The sequence below is a fragment of the Saccostrea cucullata genome, unplaced genomic scaffold, assembly GCF_032062105.1.
Source record: "Saccostrea cucullata isolate Sc308-1 unplaced genomic scaffold, CSIRO_AGI_Scuc_v1 ctg652, whole genome shotgun sequence".
Classification (NCBI taxonomy): Eukaryota; Metazoa; Mollusca; class Bivalvia; order Ostreida; family Ostreidae; genus Saccostrea; species Saccostrea cuccullata.
In genome coordinates, this window is record NW_026919061.1 from 18,852 (window position 1) to 45,793 (window position 26,942).

The window sequence follows — 26,942 nt, forward strand, 5'->3', positions numbered from 1 at the left end:
GATTTCATTGACCCAACCTGAAATGAAAATCCAGAAATATGTACGGTTATATCAATTAAGATAGTAACAATAATCGCCTGTATTTCACAGTTTTATTGTTAAGCATCAATTCCTTCATTACATTATTACGTTATGAAGCGAACTGTGATCAGATGTTTTTCTAGTTTTCATCTTCAATATTATACGTAAATCATATACGTAAGGACTATATGAAAAGAGAGACATCGCTGAGACAGACTTCACCCGGGATATCATCAAAAATATGATGATTAATTACAGACCATGTTTTTATTACATTTTTGCCGCAGTGATTGTATCCTCATTAAGTTTTCAAAAAGATATCGGCGTTCTATTAATGACTGAAAATACCCTTCCGTTTGATATGCCTCGCATTGCGCCTGCAATAGACATGGGTGTGCGGGATGCTAAGGAAATATATAATGTAAATTTCAAAACAATTTTGTCTAATTATTCTACCGACTGCAATGGTGTTTGGACGGAAGGTGTAGGGAAAATATCTGATCTCTACCATTTTAAGAAAGTTCGTGTGTTTGTCGGTCCAGCGTGCTCTCAAGGTGTGATCTCGGGAGGGCATCTGGCGGAATACCTGAGAGTTCCTCTTGTCACGGGGGTAGGAGATTTAGTGGAGAGGTCCCCCCAAAAAAACTTGGGATATGAAACCACAACCATTTTGTCATACTCCATTGATAAAATGTCTGGTAAGTTTTAAGCTATTCTTATTGCTTATGCAGCAGCTTGCATGTTAAAATCCAAATTATTTATCATCGTAAATAGTGTGACCAAAAGAATAACAGAAAACTAAAATCAAAACAAAGTTATTAAAATCCATTTTTTACGCAGAGTTGTCGATTGATTTTCCCGTATTTACCCATCATAACACGGCGGAATGTGACTGGTCGGTAGGATATACTCACTCCTCCATAGCACCCGATCCAATCTTTTACGTTTTAGAGCTCCGTATTTGTTCTGCTCCAAAATTTGTATAGTATAGTGGACTTTTGAGCTTGAATACATTTCGTTATCGCATATATCATCTTCGTCGCGTGAGAGAGCTATACCTTCTTCCTGTATGTTGCTTATAAATGTAAAAATGTAAATATAAAGAATAAATTCTAATCTTGATTTTCGGATGATAATCAAGCAGATTGCTTGGGTAAAAATTTATGCATAAATGTGACTTTACTGCTTGATGAAGATCAAGAACATTATTCAAGCTCATAAGTCAATACAAACATTACATATCAGGAACAGAGCAAACAAGGACCTATAAACATCAGAAATGGAATCATGTGCCATAGAGGAGTGAGCATCCCCTGCCGACCAGTCAAACCCGCCGCATACTCTTAGTCTTGATCGGAAAATGACGGAAAAATCAGTCGACAATTCACTGACGTGTCTAAAATAATGGGCAAAGAATTGGTATTAAAACCGTCTGTTAGTGTATGACTTACTGATAGACTGCATTTGCCGACGAGGTAATAGTATCGACATCCGTAAACTTAAGAAATTATGTTTTTAAACAGGACTTGATATTTTTGTTTCATCAACTTGTTTGTCCATAATTTGTTTTAGAAATTGTTCATACTTTTAATACGTTCTTGTGTATTGAATCACTTAAGAGATATAAACCAGGTGATAATGGTACAATGTAGAATCTTAAAACGCTTTTTCTATAGTGTTTTTTGTTTAAAATAACCATGACAAACAACTTGCCATATCTTAGCTGCAGAACTGTAGCTCTCTGCTTGAGAAAATTTGGACAGCTAATTAAAGCAGAGATCTGTCCAAATTGTCTCATGCAATGAGCTACTGTTCTGCAGCTAGCGATAACAAAACACATTCAGCAGAATACTTTACTCCTCCTACTGTTCTGGATTGGTTTCATTTATTTCAAATACGTTAGGAAACAAGAAATATACATCTGAAAATTAAAACAAGTTTTGGCAGTCCATGAACAGTAACCTGTTTTCCACTGTTTTATGTAGAAACCTGTGGAGCTACCTTCGATATTAGACTTCAGGTCCTTATTTCAGTACATTTAAAACAGCATTTGTCTCTTAGTTTCCATGAAAGAAATTTTGCTCCATTACGGATGGAAGCACACCGCCATCTTATATGACGAAGACGATGTTTTCTTCCGGCGAGTAGGAGAGAACCTGGCTCTGGACTTCCGGAAAGACGACACACTCAGAAGGCCATACGAGAAACCCTTCCCAGAATCCACCGAGAACTTCTCTGGTATCCTGTCTGAGGCCTCAAAGTATGCTAGAGGTGTGTTATTGATAAGTTTATTAATTCTTTTTCAGCTTTATCAATGTGCCGTTTTCCTCATTATTTTTATAACAACTTTTTATAACTTAAAATAACAACTTAACTCGACAAATAATTAATTTTAATATTGAATATAATTATATAATTTTCTTATATATAAATATATAATAACACAGTCTTAAATACCATAGAATGCTGAAGCATGATAAACATAAGCTGAAGCATGATAAACATATAATGAACCTAACATTACTTGCATTGTTTGAAGACGAATATACACTGCATGATGTCATTTCCTTTATCCTCGACATTTACAACATATTATTCCATGTTTGTGGTATTAGAATAGTACGTTCGTAACAGATACAAATTGATCAATAACATAGAAATTAATATATAAACTGTCAATCTGATAAGTTACATAGAAATAATAATTGAAATGTAAATTTATTGATCAGGCATTAAAATTGTGTACAGGGAAATCATCCAATAGGAGAAACATTAATTTTGTAGATTTGTGTACATGAAGTTATCGACTATGTACTCTGGTAGTAAGATAAAACTATCACATTTAATTATGTTCCCCAAACGGAGTTTGGGAACATATTGTTTTTACTCGGTTTCTTATTATTATTATTAAGGTCTTCCGTCTTCACGGAAGACCTTATAGTGATTGTATTGTTTCTTATTATTCTTATTCTTTTTTTGACAAAATTTTGTGCAGGCGATTTCTCGAAAACTATTCAGCGGTTTTTCATGAAACTTTCACAAAATATGAGTTATAATATGAAGTTGTTACTTCCGATGCAAAATTTGGAAAATTCGCTTCTGGTGCCAAGTTATGGACAATTTCCTGATTTTAAAATGCAATTTTGTCGCCCCTTTTTATCGAAAACGGTTTAGGATATGAACTGGAGACTTCTTGGAGATGATAGATCATTACTTTGTGGTTTGCAGAATCACCTTTTCGTGCGTCGTCAGTACTTCCGGTCGTTACGAGATGCAAATTAAAAAAAATCATATTTTCTAACTTTTTTGTTTTTCAGTATTTTTCATTTATTTTCGGCTTGTTTATAGAAACCCTTCTAATAATGCTTACTATATAATTTGTTTGAATGGTGATAAGTCTAAACTCTAGATATTAGCATTCAAAAATCTGAAGGGGGTCCAAAATGGCGGCTGTCTCTGTCAACGCCGACATTTCGCAATAGGTGTTTACGGAGGCAGCCGAGCGTTTGTTTGAACGAAAGTAACATAAGAATAAATGAAAGGCAAAGGAATACTTGGATTGTCACGTCGTATTTATGTTGCAGTTCTGTGTCAAACTAACGTCTTCTATAATTGGTTTTGGCTGGTTTTCAAACTAGAAAAAGAAAAGACTAAATGTGCAAATGAAATTCGATACCTTATATCTCTTGTGCATCGCCGAAAAACAGATCTTAAATCATACTTATAAGTAATGCTTTCTCAAAAAAGAATATCAATTAATTTTGTCAATATAAATATAAACCACTGTTTTTCCTATGCACACTTGTGTCATATTAAATTAATAAATTAGACAAAAATAAGAAAACGTTTTTTTAAAGATCGCTTCATGGAGTTTGTTTTAGCATTCTTGTCTCAAAGACCTGATTCAAGTTATTGAGCATAAACGATATCGGATTCCTGACAGTCGTAGGGCGAGCCATGTTTTCCGGCGAAACTTTTCAACCTTTTTCGATTAACTATTCGGGATAGTTCACTTTGAGGATAAACAGGAAATTGAAAAAAATTCATAACCGTTTCACCGCTTTAGTGTTACATGCATATGTACAATATGGAATTTGTAAAATGTGTTAAACATACTTTCTAAACTTCGAATCTTAGGCTATAAGAACGTTCTTTTCTTTTAATTTCACTAAAGCTATCACTCCTATTTAATAGAACATTCCAAAGAAAAGGGGCGAAGATTAACTCATGGTGTTTGGCGCTACAATTTGAATAGTGACCCGCCTTTCATAATTTTAAGAGAGAAGCACTGTATCATTGATATATACAAGTAGATTTAGAGTAGAGCTCCCGATAGCGTAATATTTAGTGCGTTGGAATTTCATGTGGCGACTTTGGTTCAATCCCCCTTGTGTGCAAATCTTTTTTTTTTACTTTTCAAATCGATTTTACGTTTTCTTTCCGGAATCGGACGGAAGACCTCTCGTTGCTCGCAACGAGTTTCATCTAGTTAAGGTCTTCCGTCTCCAACGGAAGACCTTCTTGTTATTCTTCGGTTTCTTTTTCCCTATTATTATTAAGGTCTTCCGTCTTCACGGAAGACCTTATAGTGATTCTATTGTTTCTTATTAAGGTCTTCCGTCTTCACGGAAGACCTTATAGTTATTGCTCTGTTTCTTATTATTATTATTATTATTATTTTTCTGACACGATTTCTCGACAACTACTGGATAGAATTACATGAAATTTTCAGGAAAGATGTGTTGTAAGTTACTCTTGAAAGTTCCAAGACAGTTTTTGGAAATTCCTCTCTGGTGCCAAGTTTTGGACCATTTTCCTGATTTTAAAATGACTTTTTGTCCACGATTAAACTCAAAAACGGTAAAAGATATCAATGTGAAACTTTCAGAGTTTATAGATGATGATCAATACTTTCCAGGACGCAACTTTTCGTTCGTCGTCAGTACTTCCTGTCGCTACCGGAAGCCAATTCAAAAAGTCCAAATTTTCAACTTTCTTTGTTTTTCAATATTTTTCATTTATTTTTGGAATATTAATAGAGACACTTCTATTGATGCTTACTATATAAGTTGTTTTAATATTGGTTAATCTGAACTCTAGATATTAATATTTGAAAATCTGAAGCGGGCCCAAGATGGCGACTGTCTCTGTCAACTCCGACATTTCGCAAGTAGGGGCTTATGGAAGCAGCTGAGCGTTTGATTAAACCATTCTGACATAAGGATACATGAAATGCAAAAAGCTACTTGGACTCTCACGTAGTAGTACGTTGCAATTCAGTGTCAATCTTAAAAAACTTAATTTACGTTTCACTGCTTTAGTGTTACTGGGCTAGATACGATATGTAATGTGTACAATGTGTTAAATATACTTTCCTAACGCCGAAATAAAATAAAGGTGATAAGAATGTTTTATTTAATTAATTTCATTGAAGCTATTGCACCTCTTTAATAGATCAGTACAAAGAAAAAGTGCGAATATTTACGCTTAAAGCAGTATTCCCAATAGCTAAATGGTTCGCGCGTTGGGGAGAAAAGAGAAACAAAAGGCGCATTCACGTTGGCGACCTGGATTCACTCCTTCTTGTGATCAAAAGTTTGAATCACTTTTTTGTTCGATTTTACAAGTTTTTTTTATCTGAATCGGACGGAAGACCTCTCGTTGCTCGCAACGAGATCGTATCTAGTTATTATTATTATTCTTTTTTTTCTTCTTTGTTCTCCGGTACTTTTTTTGTCCGCGAGTGTTCTCAGAAACTGTTCACCCAACTGAGCTAAAACCTTTTTAGGGTTAATAGGTGTGTAGTGTAGGTGTGCAACACGAAGGTTATTTTGCGCGCATACGCATGCACGTGCGGGCGCGTGAAATGAGTGAAATGACGGATATACTTTATATAGCCATAGCTTTAACATTTTTTGATGAAATATTTTAAAACTCATTTAATAAGGATATATTAATAGTGTAGATAATGTGACACTTTCAAATTAGCACGAACTCACGCGCATGCACGTGCGCTTCGCTCTGATTCGCTGCAACAAAAATCTCAATATCTTTTCTGTTTCTTGACGAAATGCTATGAAATTTAAAATATAGGCATACTTTAGGATGTACTACAATATGATATATAACAATTGTCATGTAAACACGCGCATGCACGTGCGCTGCAATCTGATTGGCTTAAACTTTAAATGGCTATAACTCTCTTGTTTTTCAACGAAACAGTATGGGATTTAGAACATAGACAAACATAATGGACAGCGACAAGGAGGTATGGTCGTCATGCACATGCATACACGTGCATGCACGTGTGCTTTGCTGTGATTCGCTGAAACAAAAATCGCAATATCTTTTTTTTACTTTTTGACGAAATGCTTTAAAATTTTAAACATAATCATGCATTAGGATGTCCTTCAATATGATATATAACAGTTGTCGTGAAAACATGCGCATACACGTGCGCTGCAATCTGATTGGCTTAAACTTAAAATGGCTATAACTTCCTCGTTTTTCAACCAAATAGGATGGGATTTAGAACATAGACAAACATAACAGACTCCTACAAGAAGATACAGTCGACATGCACATGCATGCACGTGCGTGCACGTGAAATGAGTAAAATTACAAATATACTAGATTAAAACGTATTTTTTAATACTTTTGGATAAAACGCTGTAATTTCTAGTATATAAATAGTGTAGAAAAGATGATATGGTCATTACGCACATGCATTCAAATGCGCATCATGCAATGCATAAATTTGAATATACTGAATATACTTCTGGGAAAACATTGTTATAATAGATAAAAGGCATAGAGTTCGTCTTATTTAATGAAGCTTACAGGGAATAAGGCACCAAAAGGGAGTTGGGGAGCGTTTGGGGAACATCTGTAACGGTTCCCGTTACAATTAGCCCTAGTTACTATTTATTTTAGTATTTAAAAGTATTTTAAAACCCAATCAAATGAACGTTTTAAATTACATTCATAAATATGTTTTGAGTCTGCAATTCATGTCTTGACATATGATGCCATTTTTAGATGAAGTTTCTAATACTCAGTAGTTCCCAGATTCGTGGTTCTCGAACCTTTTCTTCTCCACAGATATTTTTGTTATGGATGCATCCCTCAGGCGTTGAACAGAACCTTAGCACTATTAAAATAGTGAATCATTTAAATCACAGTCTTAGACATGATTTGTGAATCAAATAAACGAATAGTAGATAATTAATTGATGTGGTACATGTATATAAAACTGGACAAAGAATGCAGAAATATTTATTTGATATATATACAGTAAATTAAATTTTAAGAATTTTCCTTCAGTTTTTATAATACTGGCAAAAGCTCGGCAGTTCAGAGACGTAATGTACCACGCCTACAGACAGAATATGGTACATGGAGACTATGTGTTCATCACTATTGAACTTTTTCCAAGCACTCACTGGGGATTCTACACTAGGTTCAGCGATCAGTCATATAGTATGTCATATTCTTCTATACTTTCTAAATAAACAATAATTTTGTTTAAAAACTTTGTAAATTAAGTTTGAATGAAATATTAAATGGGACATAACCCTTGTAGAAGAGAACTAGTCCTGTGAAAAAAATTAAAGCATTTTAATTTCTTAGCTTCCTGGACAAAACAAATTATAATCTACTAAAAATCTATAGAGCACCATTTATCACGTTGATAATATCTTATATCAGAGATGATTTGTCTACTTTTCTAAGGAACCGTCGGTTATTTTTAGTATTTTAAATTTTTAAAAAAAAATTTCTCTCTAATTTTCCCCTTAGATGAATACAAACCTTTAAAACCACATTTTTGTGGGAAAACGTCGTTTTTCAACTTCTAGGATAAAAATGATTTTTTTATTAATTATGTTTTCTTTAAAGTAAGCAATTGTTTTTTTATATTATTGACTCTGACAATAAGTTTTGTATCGCAGATGATTCCTACAAGAACGAGTACGTGAGGGTGGCATACGAATCTGTCCTCATTCTCTCCTTAATGCGACAGGGAGGCGTGAAGTACGAAACTTTCAAGACAGAGGTGCAAGCCCGGGCTTTCAAGGATTATGGCTACATTTTGGATCAAAACGAGGCTGTACGTCACGTCCATATTTTATATACTTGATAAAGTAATATTTCGAGAGGTCGTCACAAACATTAGTGTTTGAGGATGTATTTTTTTGGCTTATTTTGGGTAGAAAAGATACAAATATCAAGTACAAGTTAAATATTCTATGGTATTTAAAATTTATCTACTGGTATTAAAACTTTTATCACTTTAAAGATACAATTGTAAAATTTTGAATGTGAAATAAAAGTCGCTTTCGTTTACTTGCAATACACATGACTAATCATTTTCATGATTTTTTGAGTATGCTTTTCAATTGTTTTTGACACATTAATATTAACGAATTCTTATTTACAGAATAACTATTTCATCAGAGCGTTTTATGCCTGCGTTATTTACCTGGCCATTGCATTCAACAGAACCATCCAGGAAAGGGGAGATCTGACTGATGGTTATGCCCTGGCCAGGAAACTCTGGAATCAAACCTATAAAGGTGAGAAAAACACTATCCTTTTCAAAAACTTATAGAAAAATTCTTGTTAAATGCATCAGATGTATTCGGTATGTATGATAGTTTTTATGACATTTTTTTTCCATCATCATGGAGAATTTTTCAACAACTTTGGGTTATCGTGCTATCCAGTTGGTTTGACAGCTAATTCTTTACAACCTAAGTACTTAAAGTCCTCGTTTCTTTGCTTTCCTTTTTCTTTTTGTTTTCTTAAGATGAACATCATTTTTTATTTGTATGTCCTCTTTATAAACAACTAATAAGTGAATTTTGCACACTTTTTAATAACACATGTATATCTTCAAAGAATATTTGTAATTTCATACGTGAGGCATTCAATATAAGAAAATATTTGTTTACTGTATGTATGACTTGCGCTGCAATTGTCAGGCATGATTATATTTGTACGGAGCTACGTCAATTGTCAATTTGATTAAAAAAAAAAACCTGCCAAAATTTATTTACTTTATACAATGTATATATTTCTAATGTTTTGGTAGTGCCTGCTCTTGATGAGGTGATAGCTATTGATGAGCATGGTGATAGAATTGCCGACTTTGACGTGTTTGATCTACGGAATGGATACACCGATCCCCCACAATTTGGTGTAAGATTTTAATGATTTTAATAACACAAAAATCTTAGTTTTACTATTTTTGCTCCCAGAAAATGAAAAGTTGGTTTCAAAAATGTTAACAGTAATCTAGCTCAAAAGTTCAAAAGTTGCATTAATATAAATAGGGAGCAGAGGAGACATAGATTTCTTTCAGAGTTTGAATCAAATGCGATTGAGAAGTAGACATCCCCATACTCGCCTTGTGCTCTAACTTTGTCATTATGGGGTAAACGGAAAAATTCCTTAGACAATTCAGTGTAGACAGAAAAAATGGCCTAACAATTTCTTTGAAAAAGCGCCAGTCAGCATTTGACTTAATGATAAATTGTATTTATTGACAATGTCATTGTATCCAATATAGGACTTACAAAATGATTATTATTTTTCAACGAGGTTGTTGATTTCCTTGTTTCATTTATTGCTTGTCTATTTCTTGCATGGGTATAGAAACTGCTTGTAATGAAACATATGGAGATAACGAACAGTATTCAAGCTTAAAAGTCCATAAAACAATACAACTCAGATGCAAAGGAAACACGGATTGTCAAACATCAGAGGTTGAATCAAGTGCCATGGAGGAGTGAGTATCCCTTGCTGACCGGTCACACCCGCCGTGTGCTCCTTGTCATGATCGGGAAATAATGAAAAAACTAGTCGTCAATTCCGTGGACTAACAATTAGTATGAAAAAGTCATTCAGCATTTGACTCAATGATAAATTGTATTTGACATTGTCATTGTATCGACCATAGAAGTTCCGAAATGATGACTTTAAATGAGACTGCTGATATTCTTGTTTGTCAATAATTTACCTCGTTTTAGAAATTGTTCAAACGTAGAGCATACTCTTGCGTATCGAATCGATTGAGATACATTAACTCCGTATGCAGGTGATGAAGTGATGAGGGTATATTGCTGCGTAAGTAAGTGAAGATGAACGGTCGAAAAGTTAAAGTCATCATGTTTATCATAGAGCTTGGTTGTTAGAATACCATTTACGTCTTTTTCAAGTAAAATATCTAATTATGAACAGATGTGACAGATTCTGTGGTTTCTTTTATCTTATGCTCACATGGATATATCGTATCGAAATCAGAATGGAAATTACCATTGTTTATTGACACTACGTCGTCGATATATCTAAATGTCGAAGTGTTTTCATATTCTCCTTCATATGAATACAAAATTAGGTCTGCTAATAATAGAGCAAAATTCGTACCCGTGGGAATTCCAATAGATTAATGGAAAAATGGTCTCCAAAAACAACAGGTATTTTCATTCAAGAAACTCAAGCATCTTTTTGATGTCAACTTCAGAATACTTGTGTGTACAATCAGAATGATTTTTAACAAAATAATTTTGCAAATAACTAATGGCAAGGTAAGCGAATTTAGGAGGTCCAATGTTATTAAGAAAGGAACTGTCAATGATATCAAAAAGCATGGACTTTAATTTTCTGTGGGGATTGGTTAAGAAATAAAGTCCGCGTTTTTGTGAATGTTGCAGTAAAACCTCCGATTTCGAGAAATGTTGTTTGAAAAATAAAAGCCGAGGCGTTAACCGAGGCTTTTATATTTCAAACAACATTTCGAGACCGAGGAGGTTATTCTGCATCATTCACGACAACAAGGACCTTATTTCTATTCTACTACAGCTGTAAAATACGAATGATCGTTTCTCTATAGAGAAACGAATTAGGTCACCATGCTGTAGTAGCGCTGTTCCATTTAGCACCAGAATATAAATTTGTTTGTTTACCTGTGAATAGAATGCAGACGACTTGTGCTTTCGTCGCATTAAATTTAGCCTTTTATTAGATATAGATCTGTTTGTAGATCATATAGATTAATCTTATGGAATATACAATAACAAAATTAGTTTCCTATTTTACCACTTTATCACTAAAATCACGTTTAAATATGGCGTAGGGAGGTCCATGAAATAGCCCACTTAGCTTCAGAAACCTACATTCATCAGCTACTTTCTGCAATATATAGTGTTTAAATTGCAAAAGACAACACATCGATGTGGTCTAAATATGTATTTCATTCTTAAGTCAAATTTACATTTCAACTACACAGGTCTGATACGTGTTTCTAATCTGATAATTTTTTGATGACGTTCGTGATTTATTGGAGAATAATGTCCGCGGCATTTCTTTGATCTCGGCAATAATCGTAGTAGAATTGTGTACAAAGTTGAAAAGTCCTAAGTTTTTAAGCTGTTGATTTTGGTGAAATCGTGTGATTTCAAATTGTCCAAAAGCTCCTTGGAATTTTAAGCATCTACATCTGATTTACACCACTTCTTGAATATATTGTTGCGCAGTTCTCTTGAAGTTTCTCCTTCACTAATGTTAATATCTTAGTAAGAATAAAGAAAGAGGCTTGGTCGAACATTTACTGGAACCTACTATGTATCTTTGTTTATAAGGATTTTAATGAAGTTTCAATATCCAATATAGATATGGTAGTTCAAATTCATTTTGGTTCTTTGTAATAAAAATGCTCAAAACTGACATGATTTTGAAGAACTTCTTCCTAGAAAGAGAACTATGAATATGAGTTGGATAACCACTTGTAGAATTAAATCCGAGTTCTTCTAAAATACAATTTATATAATGAACTTTAGTAGCATGTTCTTGAGTATCGAATCAACTACCGGTATGACTTAAACTCCATGTAGAGCTGAGAAAGATATATTTGTACATAAATAAGGGAAGTTTGCAAAAAAACAGGTGAAGACGTCATTACTTCTATCAAAAGGGTCTGCTCTGTTCTTAAGATACGATTATGTCCATTGATAGTTGAATATTCAAATATGAAATACATGTATATATCAAGTCGACATATATCAGCAAGTAACTTTTATCCAACGTTTATCGAAACATCAAGTCGATAACCACATCAAGTGTTTTCTTTTTCTCGTTATAAGTTTTTAAATAATTTCTGCTTCATATGAATACAAACTTTCCGCTTATAAGGAGGCCTAATTGGTACAATGTACCGATGCATTTGGAAATTCCGATTAATTGTTGGAAGACCCTAGATCTCCAAAAACTTTAAAGGTATTGCCAATTAGAAACTAAATTATCTTTCACAATCAATTTCGGGGTACTTTACTTAGAATCATTTATTTTAAATTATCGATACCATTCGGTGATTCTTGTAGTTGTTACATATAATGTAGGAAAGTTTATTGCCTTTTCCAGAATCGTTGGGTTGCCTTTTCCAGCGTCCTTGGGGAATGGGATTCTACAAGAAGGGTTAATATGTATATGTACATATACCCAGATTTTAACAATTATTAATTAAAATTAAATGTGATTCTTTTAGGACATTGATACGATAAATTTTCGATGCAGGTTGTAGGGAAGTTTTATGGGGCTACCTTAAAGTACGGTCCCGTGACAGGCATTGCTATTAAGTGGATTAAAGGACTTCCTGTAGATGTACCTGCGTGTGGATTTAGTGGAGAGCTCTGTATACAAAACGGTGAGAAAGCAATCTAGAATACCTTAATGACGCAATGCAGAATTATTCAGATATCAAATTAATGAAGATAAAAAAAATGTTTGCATTTTTTCGTTTAATTCTTTGATTTTATATTGAGTTTAAATATTACTATTCCTTTGCAATACATTTGCATTTAATGTTAGCTATCATTTTGCTAAGCCTCAGCGAAAGATACATACTCTGGAATCATTAATATTCTTGTGGAAAAAATATTCCTGGATTTAGAATTATCGAACAATTATTTTTTTTTTCAATATATGTATTCATTTAATTTCTGCATATGCAAGTTACCCAGGAAATTACATCCCAGCGAAGCGAACAAAGTGTGCTTTCCCACGAACATTGAACACCGCGAATTAGAATCATTCCACAGTATCTATCTAAATATCAATTCATGCTAACAGTGATATAATTATCTATTTCAGTGGATAAAACTACCCTGATGATAGGACTAGGATTTTTGTTCATCGTCATAGTATTCTGTATTCTGTTTGCCATAGGATATCATTTTCACAGGTGACGTTGTTCATTTCACAAGTATATGTTATGCTATAAGCTATATGTGTTCCTGAAGTCAATTTCACAAGAAAAGATATTCGAACATCAATATCACAAAAACTCTGGAAATTAAAATTATTCTAATCAAGAATTCATATTAAATAAGAAGCATATTTTATTTTGTAAAAATATTGACTTATCCAAAAATTGAATTTGATACTTATTTTTATATACAGAAAGAACCATGCATTATACGAAATGAAATGGAAGATAAATTGGGAACATGTTCAGCTAAAACTCACAGGATCAACAATGACGTTTGGAAGTTACAAATCTGTTAATACCTTTGTAGGTTTATTCCTAATTTTAACTTAATCGCATTTGCAGACTATGCATATATTATAAAGTTTCCCCCCAAAATTATTTAATTGTATTGTTCATTTTTTCAACTGAAAATTTTATTCCACGGTACAATTCATCTAAAGCTTTAGAACAACACCCTCGTACTAGATATTCCTATTTTTTTAGTCTGTTGAAGGAATATGAGGGAAAAACCGTTGTTTTCAAAGGTTATCCAAACTCTTAAAGCATATGCTAACCATAACTTTTCTGAAGCAAGCAACCAAAAAAAATTTAATTCATAAAAGGGAAAGGACGTATCTAAGTATTTTGACAACCTTCCAAACCGATTCAATTTGGTTATATGTTTATCCAGTAAAATGCTTTTCTAATGTTTGCATCGTTTTCTGATTTTAAGCATGATTCAACAATCGAGCCGGAAATTCTATCTACAAGGACTAACGAGACAAGTCGACAGGTCTTCACTACTGTCGCTTTTTGCAGAGGAGTTATTGTGGCTATACGGAAATTTGCCTTTTCTTCCATTGACCTCAATAAAGACAACCTCATTGAATTGAAACAGGTCTGCTTCATTTAAAATGTATATTTCCCATGGTAAAACATGGACACGGCTATTCTTTCTGTAATATTAAAGGGTGCCCATCTCCTATCTGCGACTCCTCCGATACCACAGAGTAAAATTCAATGAAACTTTCAGAGATTCTTAATTACATAATACCATTTAATTTTTGGATTTAACACTTATTTCGGGTCTCCCAGAGCAAAACATGGACTTTGCCTTTACAATCATAAAGAGGCGTGGAGTAATCTAGTGATCTCAATGCACGAAGTACCTCTAGTTTCTCGTTTCTGAATGTCTTCTTGACCAAAATAGTAGCCTTAATTTGAACAGCCTAATATAAACCTCCTTTTGTATCCATAAAAAGAAACATATTGTCATTATTAAGACTATTATCTAAAGGCATGATAACCATAAAGCTACGGCGCGATAACAATGACGCAACGATCAAGATGCTATAGCACTATGACAGTTATGCTCTGCAGAGACAATGCGGTTGTGCAAGAACACGATTGAGCGATAGTGAATAACGCTTTTTCGTTATTGCACCTTTGCACCTGTCATCACTTTCGCAATGTTACAGCATCACGCTTTCACTTCATCATGTCTTTGCAACATCGTCATCGCAATTTCTCCCAATCACATTATCGTCATCGCGCTTTCGCACCCTGTACCAGCGCTTCATTGTCATCGCATTATTGTGTCATTGCATAAATGATCCAATCCTCCATGATGCTATCAACTTCATGGTCCTATCCGGATTCCTGTACATTTCTGTTAGAATTACATTACTGTTTAATTTCTCGATTTCATTTTAGTTGCTGTCTTTACGACATACAAATGTTGCCACTTTCATAGGCGCTTGTGTCGATGTGGGGAAAATATCCGTGATGATGGAATATTGTCCTAAGGGAAGTTTACAGGTATCGACATTGATTTTGTTTCTCTGTTTTGTTTCTGTTTTTATTTGTGTGTGTGTGTGTTTATTTTCTTCAGGAAATTAAATACTGCTTAAACTTTTTTTTCTTTTTCTGTTTTATTATGAAGAACACATTTGAACAGTTCTTATAACAAGCTTCACACAAACTAAATAAAAATCAAAATGACATTATCAGCAAATACAATTTATCATTGAGTCAAATGTCGACTGATGTTTTGATACTAATTGCTAGTCCGTTATTCATACACTGAATTGATGACGGATTTCCTGATCATGACAAGGAGCACACGGTGGGTGTGACCAGTCGGCAGGGGATGCTCACTCCTCCATGGCACCTGATCCACTCTGATGTTTTGAAGGTCCGTTTACTCTGCTCCTATTATTTTGTATTTTTCTATGGACTTTGATATTGAATACCGATCGTTATCTCCATATCATTCATTTACAAATGCAATATTTTATGAAATATATAATTTGATTTCTTTAAAAAATCAAGAAATTGATTTCAAAAACCTATTTTCATTACGAAAGAGGCTTTACCGTCCTCTGTGAATTTCTTTTCTTCGACAGTCGTCTATCTGCAGATGTTTTCATTTCTTGGACAATTTTTTTGCGAATAATATCTTCAATTTCTTTGACAATTGTGTTATATTTGTAGATGCTAAACTATCGCACTGTTAGTTCATTTATATCTGTGCACACTGTCATCGAGGAGAGCAAATTGTTGACATCTGATGGTCTTGCTTCCTTTATTCTCACTACCTTGATAGTTTTCTACTCTGTATATAAATACGCAATAACTTCTACCAATAACGCCTACTATTTGACATTTGTTTTGTATCTGTGTCTACTGTTCTTACCGACACTCATTGCTTTAACAATAGTTTTGTATCTGTATAAACTATCCTCATTGAGACCTCGTGCCCTGACACTAGCCTTGTTTACTAGTATGAGATTACTGTCGTCAGTGACATATTGTGCTCTGGCAGTATGTGATAACTGTCATCAGTGACATATTGTGCTCTGGCAGTATGTGATAACTGTCATCAGTGACATATTGTGCTCTGGAAGTATGTGATAACTGTCTTCAGTGACATATTGTGCTCTGGTAGTATTTGATTACTGTCGTCAGTGACACATTGTGCTCTGGCAGTATGTGATAACTGTCTTCAGTGACACATTGTGCTCTGGTAGTATTTGATTACTGTCGTCAGTGACATATTGTGCTGTGGCAGTATTTGATAACTGTCTTCAGTGACACATTGTGCTCTGGTAGTATTTGATTACTGTCGTCAGTGACATATTGTGCTCTGGCAGTATGTGATAACTGTCTTCAGTGACACACTGTGCTCTGGAAGTATGTGATTACTGTCATCGATCATTAAGACCTCGTTCCCTGACACTAACCTTGTATATCAGTATGTGATTACTGTTGTCAGTGACACATTGTGCTCTGGCAGTATTTGATTACTGTCGTCAATGACACACTGTGCTCTGGCTGTATGAGATTACTGTCGTCAATGACACATTATGCTCTGGCAGTATGTGATTACTGTCCTTAGTGACACACTGTGCTCTGGAAGTATGAGATTACTGTCCTTAGTGACACATTGTGCTCTGGAAGTATGTGATTACTGTCCTTAGTGACACACTGAGCTCTGGCAGTATGTGATTACTGTCCTTAGTGACACACTGTGCTCTGGAAGTATGAGATTACTGTCCTTAGTGACACATTGTGCTCTGGAAGTATGAGATTACTGTCCTTAGTGACACATTGTGCTCTGGAAGTATGTGATTACTGTCCTTAGTGACACATTGTGCTCTGGAAGTATGAGATTACTGTTCTTAGTGACACACTGTGCTCTGGCAGTCTCCAGGTTTTTTTATGTGCTATTCTAAACTTAATTTAACAGAGTCTTCTCGAATCTTATTTTTCTGTCCTTGATTTTCTTCCCTCTACAGTGGTCTGGTATTTCTGTATTTTGTCTTTTCTTGTGTCTTAAAAACAAGGTTGAAACTCTTTCTTTGCCAAGCGCTCGGCACTTTGAATGTACGTTGCAAACCCCCAAATCGAGGCCTCTAGTCACCGTGAGCTTTGGCACGATAAACATTCTTCAATGTTCGATGGTTTTGAGTCTAAATCTGAAGCGCTTCACTGGTATATGGTGACGTCTCGTCTCTATCTTTAATAGTGAAAAAAATCTCGAATGGGACGTAGAACAACATACAATCATTTATTAAATCAACCAATCAGTCAATCAATTAATCTGTCTATCTTTGTCAATTATGTTCATTTATTATTCAGGAACTGTGTACTGATTGTATTTGAAAATGTTGTTAAAGATATGCTCTTTTCTCTACATTTATAACCTTTACAGATTATACGCTGTTATGCTAATTATATCTTATTATGGATCTCTAAAGGAATTTTACTGGTGTAGAATATTTTTTTAAGTAATTTTATAGCAAGTAAATCAGCTGATCGGTCATGTATTTTTGTTCACTTCACACAGGATATTTTGCAAAACGAAAGCATTGAATTGGACTGGACGTTCAGATGTTCTCTCATACAAGATATTATAATGGTTAGTAGTTAATTTTCGTTAAACACTAATGAAAAAAATCTTTTTATTAAAAGTATCCAAATACTAGAAAGTCCGATGTCGTACGAGATTTTTATAAATTTATCTTCTTTTTTGCTGCTAATAATATGAGCTTATCACTTTTAATATTTACGATACTAGTATTACTTTTAAGTCTGATTAAAAATATATAATGTTATAAAATCGTTAGGATAATTATTCATTGCTTGTAACACGAGTTGCTGTGGTCCATATTCTCAATTTTTGACTTTCAGGGAATGAATTACTTGCATGGAAGTGACATCAAAATTCATGGTCGATTAAGCAGTGCTGCGTGTGTTGTTGACCAAAGATTCTCGTTAAAATTACGATGTTATGGTCCGAAGTGTTTCTATGAAAAAGAGGCAATAAAGAAATCATCAGTAAATTACAATAGTATGTATATTAAATGGAATTGATACAATCAATTATTGATGAAAATGCCCCCCCAAAAAAACCCAAAATATTATTTAAGATAATATCAATCATTTGAGGTTCTCTTTTTCAGAACTTTTGTGGACAGCCCCTGAAATACTGCGATCGAAATACTGGAACCCAGGAACACAGAAAGGGGATGTATATAGCTTTGGAATTATCCTCCAAGAGATAGTGGACAGAGCTGCCCCATTCGATAGCTACGCTATGATTGCAGATGGTTAGGAACTCTTTTTTTTTCATAAGATGATCCGCACCAATTAAGCAGAGTAAAGAAATCTATGATAGAGGATTAAAAATTCATTTTCATATCGAAATATCATGCTGATGTCTTATTTATGTGACGTCATCATATAATTTTAATCAAATATGATACATAAAGCTCTGTTTCCTTTTTTTTCTTCAAATAACACACTTTTTAAAAATACTACAAAATTGAAAAGCAAAACAATTTTCATTCAAACAAATAAGTAAAAGTGTCTACGAAAAAAACCTCAACCAAATTAAAGTGTGAAAAGGGGAAAATCCATAATTTTTACATTATTCCAAACTATATGTCATTGTATAAGTTTAACCAATCTTGGCAGCTTTACGTATATAGAATAACAAATGTAGAGAGTCCACCATTCCGACCACTGCTAAACGACAGATATTCAGAAAAATTAAATATACTGATGACAGAATGTTGGTCCGAAATCCCCGATGATAGACCTACATTTGACGTCATAATTAAAAGATTCAAAACAATCTTCAGGTAAGAACAAACCAACACTTACCTTCCGTCATACTAGATACCAGGGTATATGACTGGTGCAAAATTTTATTAATGTGTAAAACAAAATTGTACCAGTCATATTTTGTCTAACTTGACGTTTCGGAAGGTCGTGAGTTTGCGGCCACGACTGAACTTGAATGGGACGTTAAACAACATACAGTCAATCAAAATAATTTGACATAAATTACAGGATATTCCAGCATTTCTAATTTGTGATTCTGGTAGTACAAGTTTTATAAAATATATTATGATATGTAAGAGTTTTACAGCTCGTAGAAATATTTTGAAAAAACACCAAACGATCTTATAATTAGTATATTTTTTACATGTCATAATTATCAGACTACGATTTGAAGACTATTATGTAGAAATGAGTCGGGTTTTTTACTTTAAAATGTAGAATTTTCACAGTAAAATGACATTAAATTAGTAATCGCAACAAAATATTTTTCTCTGGCTCTGTTTCATTCCCAAGGAACTTCCCTAAAAACTGACTTATTATTTTTTTTTCTATTTGCGTTCAGAGGTCGGAGTAACAATATAATGGACAACCTGATCAGACGAATGGAGCAATACGCCAACAATCTAGAAGGACTGGTCGAGGAGAGAACAAAGGCGTACGTGGAGGAGAAACGAAAAGCAGAGAATCTGCTAAATCGAATGCTCCCCAGGTGATACTATTATCTGTATACATGTAACCTTGATTTGCTCCCAGCGACATTAATAATTTGATGGATTATGATAAAGTAAAATTGTCTCTTGGGTAGATTTTATTTTACTAAATAATACATAATTGTCTATGACTATTTTTATTAGCATTGATACTGTTGATTGATATTCTGTGTTTCCTTTCATAGCTTTGATATCAGGAGAGACTGAAATGTGATGCATATACAAATTAAAATATGTGATTTATTTTTGACACACATTGATAAAGTTACAGTGTTAAGATTGAGCTCACTTCAAAGTAGTGAGGGAAGCTTGAGATGGGCGTCCAAGTAGATTTCTTTTCTACTATTTTTATACCATATAATTGATCATAAATAAATGAATACTGCTTTAAGTTTAAGTACGTTTCTCTGTACCGGTCGGGTTTCAGATGCTGCATTTTAAATCAAAGGAAGGGTCGGGTAATGTCTCATATACAGGTTAAAATTTAAAAGCATGCGGGTTTAAAAGTCACTATTATCTCTATATATACCACACTTATACATGTACCTCGTAAATTTACTTACCTTGTCATCGGTCATTTGCAAAATTATTATGTTAAAAACATTCTGATTATACACAGGAGTAAAATCTGTAGGAATCACATGGGTACCAATTGCGCTACGTTATTAGCAGTTTTTATTTGCATTCATATGAATATATTCAAAGTCTTATGCATGAGAAGAAGAAAACACTTGATCTGGCTATTAATTCGACATTAATAATAGTTATTTCCATTCATACGTCGAAGCGATATATTCAAATGAGCTTGAATTAAAACATTCCACAGACTCTGATACATTTATTTCATATTTGGATACATGTTTTTTGCTAATTTAAGACGTTAATAGTAATCCAACTACCTCACTTTATGATAAATGTGATGACTTATTTTTTCAATTGTCAACTCCTACGCAGCAATATACCTTTATCGCCTGCATAAGGGGTTAATACTTGTATCCCTTAGTTGATTCGATACGCAAGAGCATTCTCTAAATTTTTATATGAAAAATTTCTAAAACGGGGAAATTATTTGACAAACAATTTGAAGACATGAATCTCAACATTCTCGCTTAAAGCCATCATTTGAGTTCTGTGGTGGACACAATGCAATATATCCTTAAAGTAATTCCACCCTCCTATGATGTCATAGGTTTTTGCAAAAACTGTAATTAGTTTAAATTCATACCTAATAGAACAATATCTCTTGGAAGAATGCTTTACAATAGGTGTAATGATAAATATTGTTAAGTTAAAGAATTTAAAAATGCATATTTTCTATATTTAATCAATTATTCGATCTTTAAAAATGTTGGCAAGGGCAATAACTCCTTCCAAGGGCTCTTCATTCAGGCATTTGCTTTATTGTAAAATAGTTTCCTTGATACTCACAATTCAAAAGTATCTTTTACGTAGGAAGTATTTAGGAACACTCAGCATCAGAATTATGCATTTTAACCAGTTTTTACATATTTTTCATAATACTGTTTACAAAAAATGTGCGATTTTTTTATGTTGACATACACTTCTGTTTATTTATGTTTCGCATCTTAAATAATATGGTGACCTATACATTTTTTTGCAATAATTGGAAAGTTTAATGTATATTAAAAGAAAATAAATGCAGTTTATGTACTTTGAACCTATAAAATTGTGAGGGTGGAACCACCTTAAGTCAAAAGTTGACCAGTTGACGTTTTTCAAATTATTTGTTAGATCATTATTTAGAAATCGCATTGTGCACGGATTTTCCTTTATTTCCTGATCATGAAAAGAAGCAGACGGCGGGTGTGACTGGCTGGTGGGGGTGCCCACCTCTTTATAGCACCTGACCCCACTTCTTATGTTTTAGAGGTCCATTTTGCTCTGATCCTATTTTATATTGACTTTTGAGCTTGAATACCGTTTTTATCTCCATATGCCTCATCTATGAATGTACATTATCAGACTTGCTATGGATACTGGAGTTGAGTTAAGTTATTTTTCCAGATAAGAACAATTTCAAATTTTTGGATCAGTTACCAAGAAACTATAAGAACTATCTGAAATACACGATGTAACTTGCATGGATGATGCACAAATGTGTGCATTATATATAGACCTACTTCGGGTGCAATTTACGTTTTCTGAGTGAGTGACCAGGTGAGTTATTGGAGCTGTCTCATTCAAGTGGAACTTCAAGCCCACATTACCCTTTCTAAATCAAACTTTCAAGGATTCAGCATGTATAGGGTTGCTCACGAAGAGAATTTCTTGAAATGCTGAATTTGACCTACATTTTCTGAATGAGAAACCTTGTTAATTTTTTTGGACTAAGTCCATTCTTTCACAAAATAATTCCAGTGAAACTGGAGGCCATATGTGGACCAAACATGCAAAGATTTTGCATCTAGAGATGCATGCACACCATCAGACTTGCTTTAGGTGCTGGATTTGTCTCACTTTTAACTAAACGAAATATGTATGGATGAGGCACACTAACAGACTTACCTTGGATGCTAAAGCTGACATACATTTTCTGAAAGAATGAAAGTCTTTGTTTTTGAACAAGTCAATTCCCAAATTACTACAAGCTCTAACCTGGACCAATCTTGGATCAATTTATCATATAAGAATGTACACTATTTGATTTTTTGTAAGAGGGAGTCTTTGCCTCATTGAAATATAACAATGTTGAGATGAGCTCTTCAATCTTATATTACCTATGGTAATCATATCCTCCATCGAACAACTCAAAGAACTTCCATTAGTTGCCTTTTTCTCTGTTATAAAGAGTTTTAAAAGGTTGAAATGTACAATCAAGTTCGATATATCGCTTTCCTTCTTTTACGTAAAATACGGAGATCATGACTAGTTATCAGACTCAAAATCCAAATGAAACAATGCAATTTGGGAGCAAAGCAAACACGGATCTCTAAAACATCAGAAGATGGATCAAGTGCTATGAAGGAGTAGACATCCCTTTTATGTATATAAAGCATTCAATATTGAAATTCATTTATTTCAATTCAGGTAATTTTGTTTTGGTAGATCCGTGGCTAAGAGTCTACAGCTAGGACAGTCTGTTGATCCGGAGACGTTTGATGAGGTGACTATCTACTTCAGTGATATTGTCGGATTCACCGCTCTGGCGGCCAGGAGCACGCCATTAGAGGTGGTGGCCTTCCTCAATGATCTCTACACCTGCTTTGATTCCATTATCAATGACCGAAAGGTGTACAAGGTGATTTTTGTCCACTGACTTCATCACAATGAAAATTAATGAGTTACAGTTACCAATTAAAAACGCAAAACAAATTACATTGTATGTCATCACCAAGAGCGCACTGTGTATATCTGTATATTATTACTTGCATTTTGTTTTGTTCTACACCTTGATGATTAAATCATTTAAATGACAACCATTTGAAATAAATATGTTACAAGAAGAATTTAATTTGTTCGATGACGTCATATTTTGGCTAATTTTGCACCTGAAGAAGTGGTCCGATCAACAGTGATTGCTAAAATTATTTCAGCGTGTTAACTATATTAGCTATTTTTATGACGTTTTGTTTACTGCTGAAAATTAACTTCTGAAAATTGTGAAATTGCAATTCGTTTTTTTTTCTTTTGATCGATTCTACAGAATATGATTTCGTAGAATGTTTTTAGAAATTCAAATTCCCCTTTCTCAAGGACATATTTAGCTAAAAAGGTTTCCAGAGAAAACTTATTAAGAATAAAGTAAGACATGTCAAAAAGTGTATTATTAGATATAATAATCGGATTCAAAAATTATAACTATGTCAAAATATTAAACAAGATATTAAAATTTAATACTGTAACAGTAACTCAAAAATAACTCGATGATAATTAAACACATTAAAATAAGTTTATTTATATACCAAACACTACGATCTTTTTCAGGTGGAAACCATAGGTGATGCTTACATGGTTGTGGCAGGCTTACCAGAAAGGATAGGACCTTACCACGCCAAAGAAATCGCCGATATGGCACTGACAATCAAAGACAAAGTACAGACATTTACAATACGACATCTTCTTGACGAACAGCTCAAAATCCGAATAGGACTCCACTCAGGTACAGCTCTAATTGTGACTGGGACATCATCTCAGCCCCTGATACCACGTCTGGAATTTCCGGAGTTGTTTTATGCCTTTTTCACAGATCGTTATTGTTGTATATTTTCTCTACATCATTCACTGTTGTGCTCTTATTTTGAAATCCATGTACGGGTATTTGTCTTAATTAGACCCATAAAAAAGCCATAAATATCAAGGTCTACTTGATTGATGATGCAACGCCATTGTTGCTTTCTACTGGTATACCATTGTTGTTGGGTTACTTCTATATTCCTCATTAAGATATTAACAGTAGTGAAGGAGAAAGTTCAAGAGTACTGTGTAACAATATATTCAAGAAGTGGTTTAAATCCGATGTGGATACTTAAAAATTCCAAGGAACTTTTGGAGAATTTGAAAGCACAAGATTTTACCAAAATCAACAACTTAAAAACTTACGACTTTTCAACTTTATACACAACCATTCGAATTTCCCGCGACACATCTGTTTCATATTTGGATATTTTACTTGAAAAATACGTTAATGGTAATCTAACAAACAGGCTCTATGATAAACTTGATGACTTTAACTTTTCTATCGTCAACTTCCCTTACTTATGCAGCAATATACCTTCATCACCTGCATACGGAGTTTATATATCTCAGTTGAGATACGCAAGAGCATGCTCTACGTATGAACAATTTCTAAAACGAGGTAAATTATTGAGAAACCAGAATTTCAGCAGTCTCGTTTAAAGTCATCATTTCGTAAGTTCTATGGTCGATACAATGACCTTGTAAGAAAATACAATTTATCATTGAGTCAAATGCTGACTGGCGTTTTTCATACTTATTGTTAGTCCATTATTTATACACTAAATAGACGACGGATTTTCCGTCATTTCCCGATCATGACAAGTAGCACGGCGGGTGTGACCGGTCAGTAGGGGATGCTCACTCCTCCATGACACCTGATCCCACCTCTGATGTTTTCGGGGTCCGCTTTTGCTCTGCTCCAATTTTGTACTGTGTTATGGACTTTTGATTTTGGATATTGTCCGTTATCTCCATATGTTTCATTTGGTTAAATATACCGCATTATTGTTTGTTGTTTTCTACATGTACATTTGTTGCTGGAGTAGTAGGAGGTAATAATATAGAGTTATTGCTTGATATTTTCTATAGGTAAAGCAGGTGCTGGAAGAGTGGGATAAACATTGTTACGTTATTTTTGTTGTTTCTATAGGTGGAGTAGTGGAGTTAACCATGTCGCATTATTGTTTGTTGTTTTCTATAGGTACAAGTGCAGTTGTTGCTGGAATAGGGGTATTAATTATGTTGCGTTGTTTGTTTTCTGTAGGCACAGTCCGCACAGAGGCGTTGACCATGTAGCGTTATTGTTTTTCTATAGGTACATGTACATTTGTTGCTGGACTAGGGGTATTAATTATCGCGCTTTGTTGTTGTTTTCAATAGGTAAAGTTGTCGCTGGAGTTGTGGGGTTAACCATGCCGCGGTGTTGTTTAATTTTTCTATAGGTACAGTTGGAGTAGTGGGGTAACATGTGTAACCATGTCGCGATATTGTTTGTTTTCTCTAAGTACAGTTGTTTGTTGTTTTCTCTAAGTACAGTTGTTGTTTGTTGTTTTCTATAGGTACAGTTGTTGTTTGTTGTTTTCTATAGGTACAGTTGTCGCTGGAGTTGTGGGGTTGACCATGCCGCGGTATTGTTTGTTTTCTCTAAGTACAGTTGTCGCTGGAGTGGTGGGGTTGACCATGTCGCGGTATTGTTTGTTGTTTTCTATAGGTACAGTTGTCGCTGGAGTTGTGGGGTTGACCATGCCGCGGTATTGTTTGTTGTTTTCTATAGGTACAGTTGTCGCTGGAGTTGTGGGGTTGACCATGCCGCGGTATTGTTTGTTGTTTCTCTATAGGTACAGTTGTCGCTGGAGTGGTGGGGTTGACCATGTCGCGGTATTGTTTGTTGTTTTCTATAGGTACAGTTGTCGCTGGAGTGGTGGGGTTGACCATGCCGCGGTATTGTTTGTTTGGGGATACAGTTAATACAGCATCAAGAATGGAGTCCTCGGGGGAAGGTAGGAATTTCTAGAATGTCAGAAACAGTTGTGCTTCACTATAAATACACTATCAAAAATTCAGATCATTTAATATATCTCCACTTGTACTGAATGTTATTTAGCTACCTTTGACGAGAAACTATGCATGGAAATGAACAATATTGGCTGGAAAACCTGTATTAAAACGAGCTATCTCTATGTCATATAAAAAAACGTATACAAACTACCTTCTGAAATTGTCACTGTGGAAGAAGAATAAATTTATCAAAGTGATCAACCTGGCAAGAATTGACCTAGACGGTAAAAAAAAAAATAATACAAAACTTTTTTTTTCTTTTTCGTTGAATTGTTTTCTTTTTCGTTGAATTCAACAATTGTGACGATTGGATTGAAGATATATTTACATACAAGATTTTTGTTCCGAGAAATATTTAATGCTTATTTTAAACTGATGCATGTCTTGTTAATGTTTTTTCTCTCTTAGATACAAAATTTTCATTTCAGCTATGAAGATACATATATCTGCACCAACAAAGATAATACTTGAAAAATTCATTGAATATCAAATTCTAGAGCGAGGTGAAGTTGATATCAAAGTAAGAAATGCATAGAGTTGTTTTCATGCAAATATTTTCTTGAAGTAGTAAAATATAATTTATTCCAAAAATTTAGACATGTCTAGCCATTTATTTCCTTTTAAATAAATGGGTCCACAATAGATTATCTTGAGGGAGTTATCATTTGATAAAAGATACTTTTTTTCTATTCAAGGGGAAAGGCCTGATGAAAACATTTTGGTTGGAAAGAGTACACTGAGAGGTATTCAACAATCCTCAGTCTTAAATGGAGTTACATTCTCTTGAATTTGTGGTTTTCCAAATAAACTTCTCTTTGTATGATATTTTGATAAATGCAATAATTCATTTTAGACCATTTTTTAACATGTACATTTTACCATTTTCAATTTTCAAGAGAAATGCAAGTTCATAGCTCCAGGACACATCATGAACAAATACTAGTACCAATTATTGTATTCAATCAAAATTCTGAAATTAAAAATGCAATGCAGAAGAATTCAAACAGTCATGATTTGTCGTTATTTTATTCTTGTAAGGATTTGTCTGTGAGCCGGTAAATGTTCATGATATAAAAAAAAAACAT

The 26,942-nt window shown here is 34.0% G+C and overlaps 1 protein-coding gene across 1 annotated transcript; it reads left to right on the forward strand.

Annotated features, from left to right (window-relative positions):
* Window positions 1-262: 262 nt before the first annotated feature.
* Window positions 263-26,941, forward strand: LOC134278590 (atrial natriuretic peptide receptor 1-like). The gene is given in 20 exon segments (XM_062760896.1): window positions 263-719; window positions 2,083-2,292; window positions 7,345-7,500; window positions 7,971-8,177; window positions 9,113-9,219; window positions 12,592-12,721; window positions 13,168-13,258; window positions 13,477-13,588; window positions 13,998-14,162; window positions 14,978-15,082; window positions 17,613-17,684; window positions 17,957-18,116; window positions 18,229-18,368; window positions 18,743-18,909; window positions 19,455-19,601; window positions 22,669-22,861; window positions 23,548-23,722; window positions 25,701-25,799; window positions 26,286-26,377; window positions 26,553-26,941. Coding segments are annotated over 20 exon segments (3,030 nt in total). The 3' UTR covers window positions 26,598-26,941.
* The last annotated feature ends 1 nt before the right edge of the window (window position 26,942 follows it).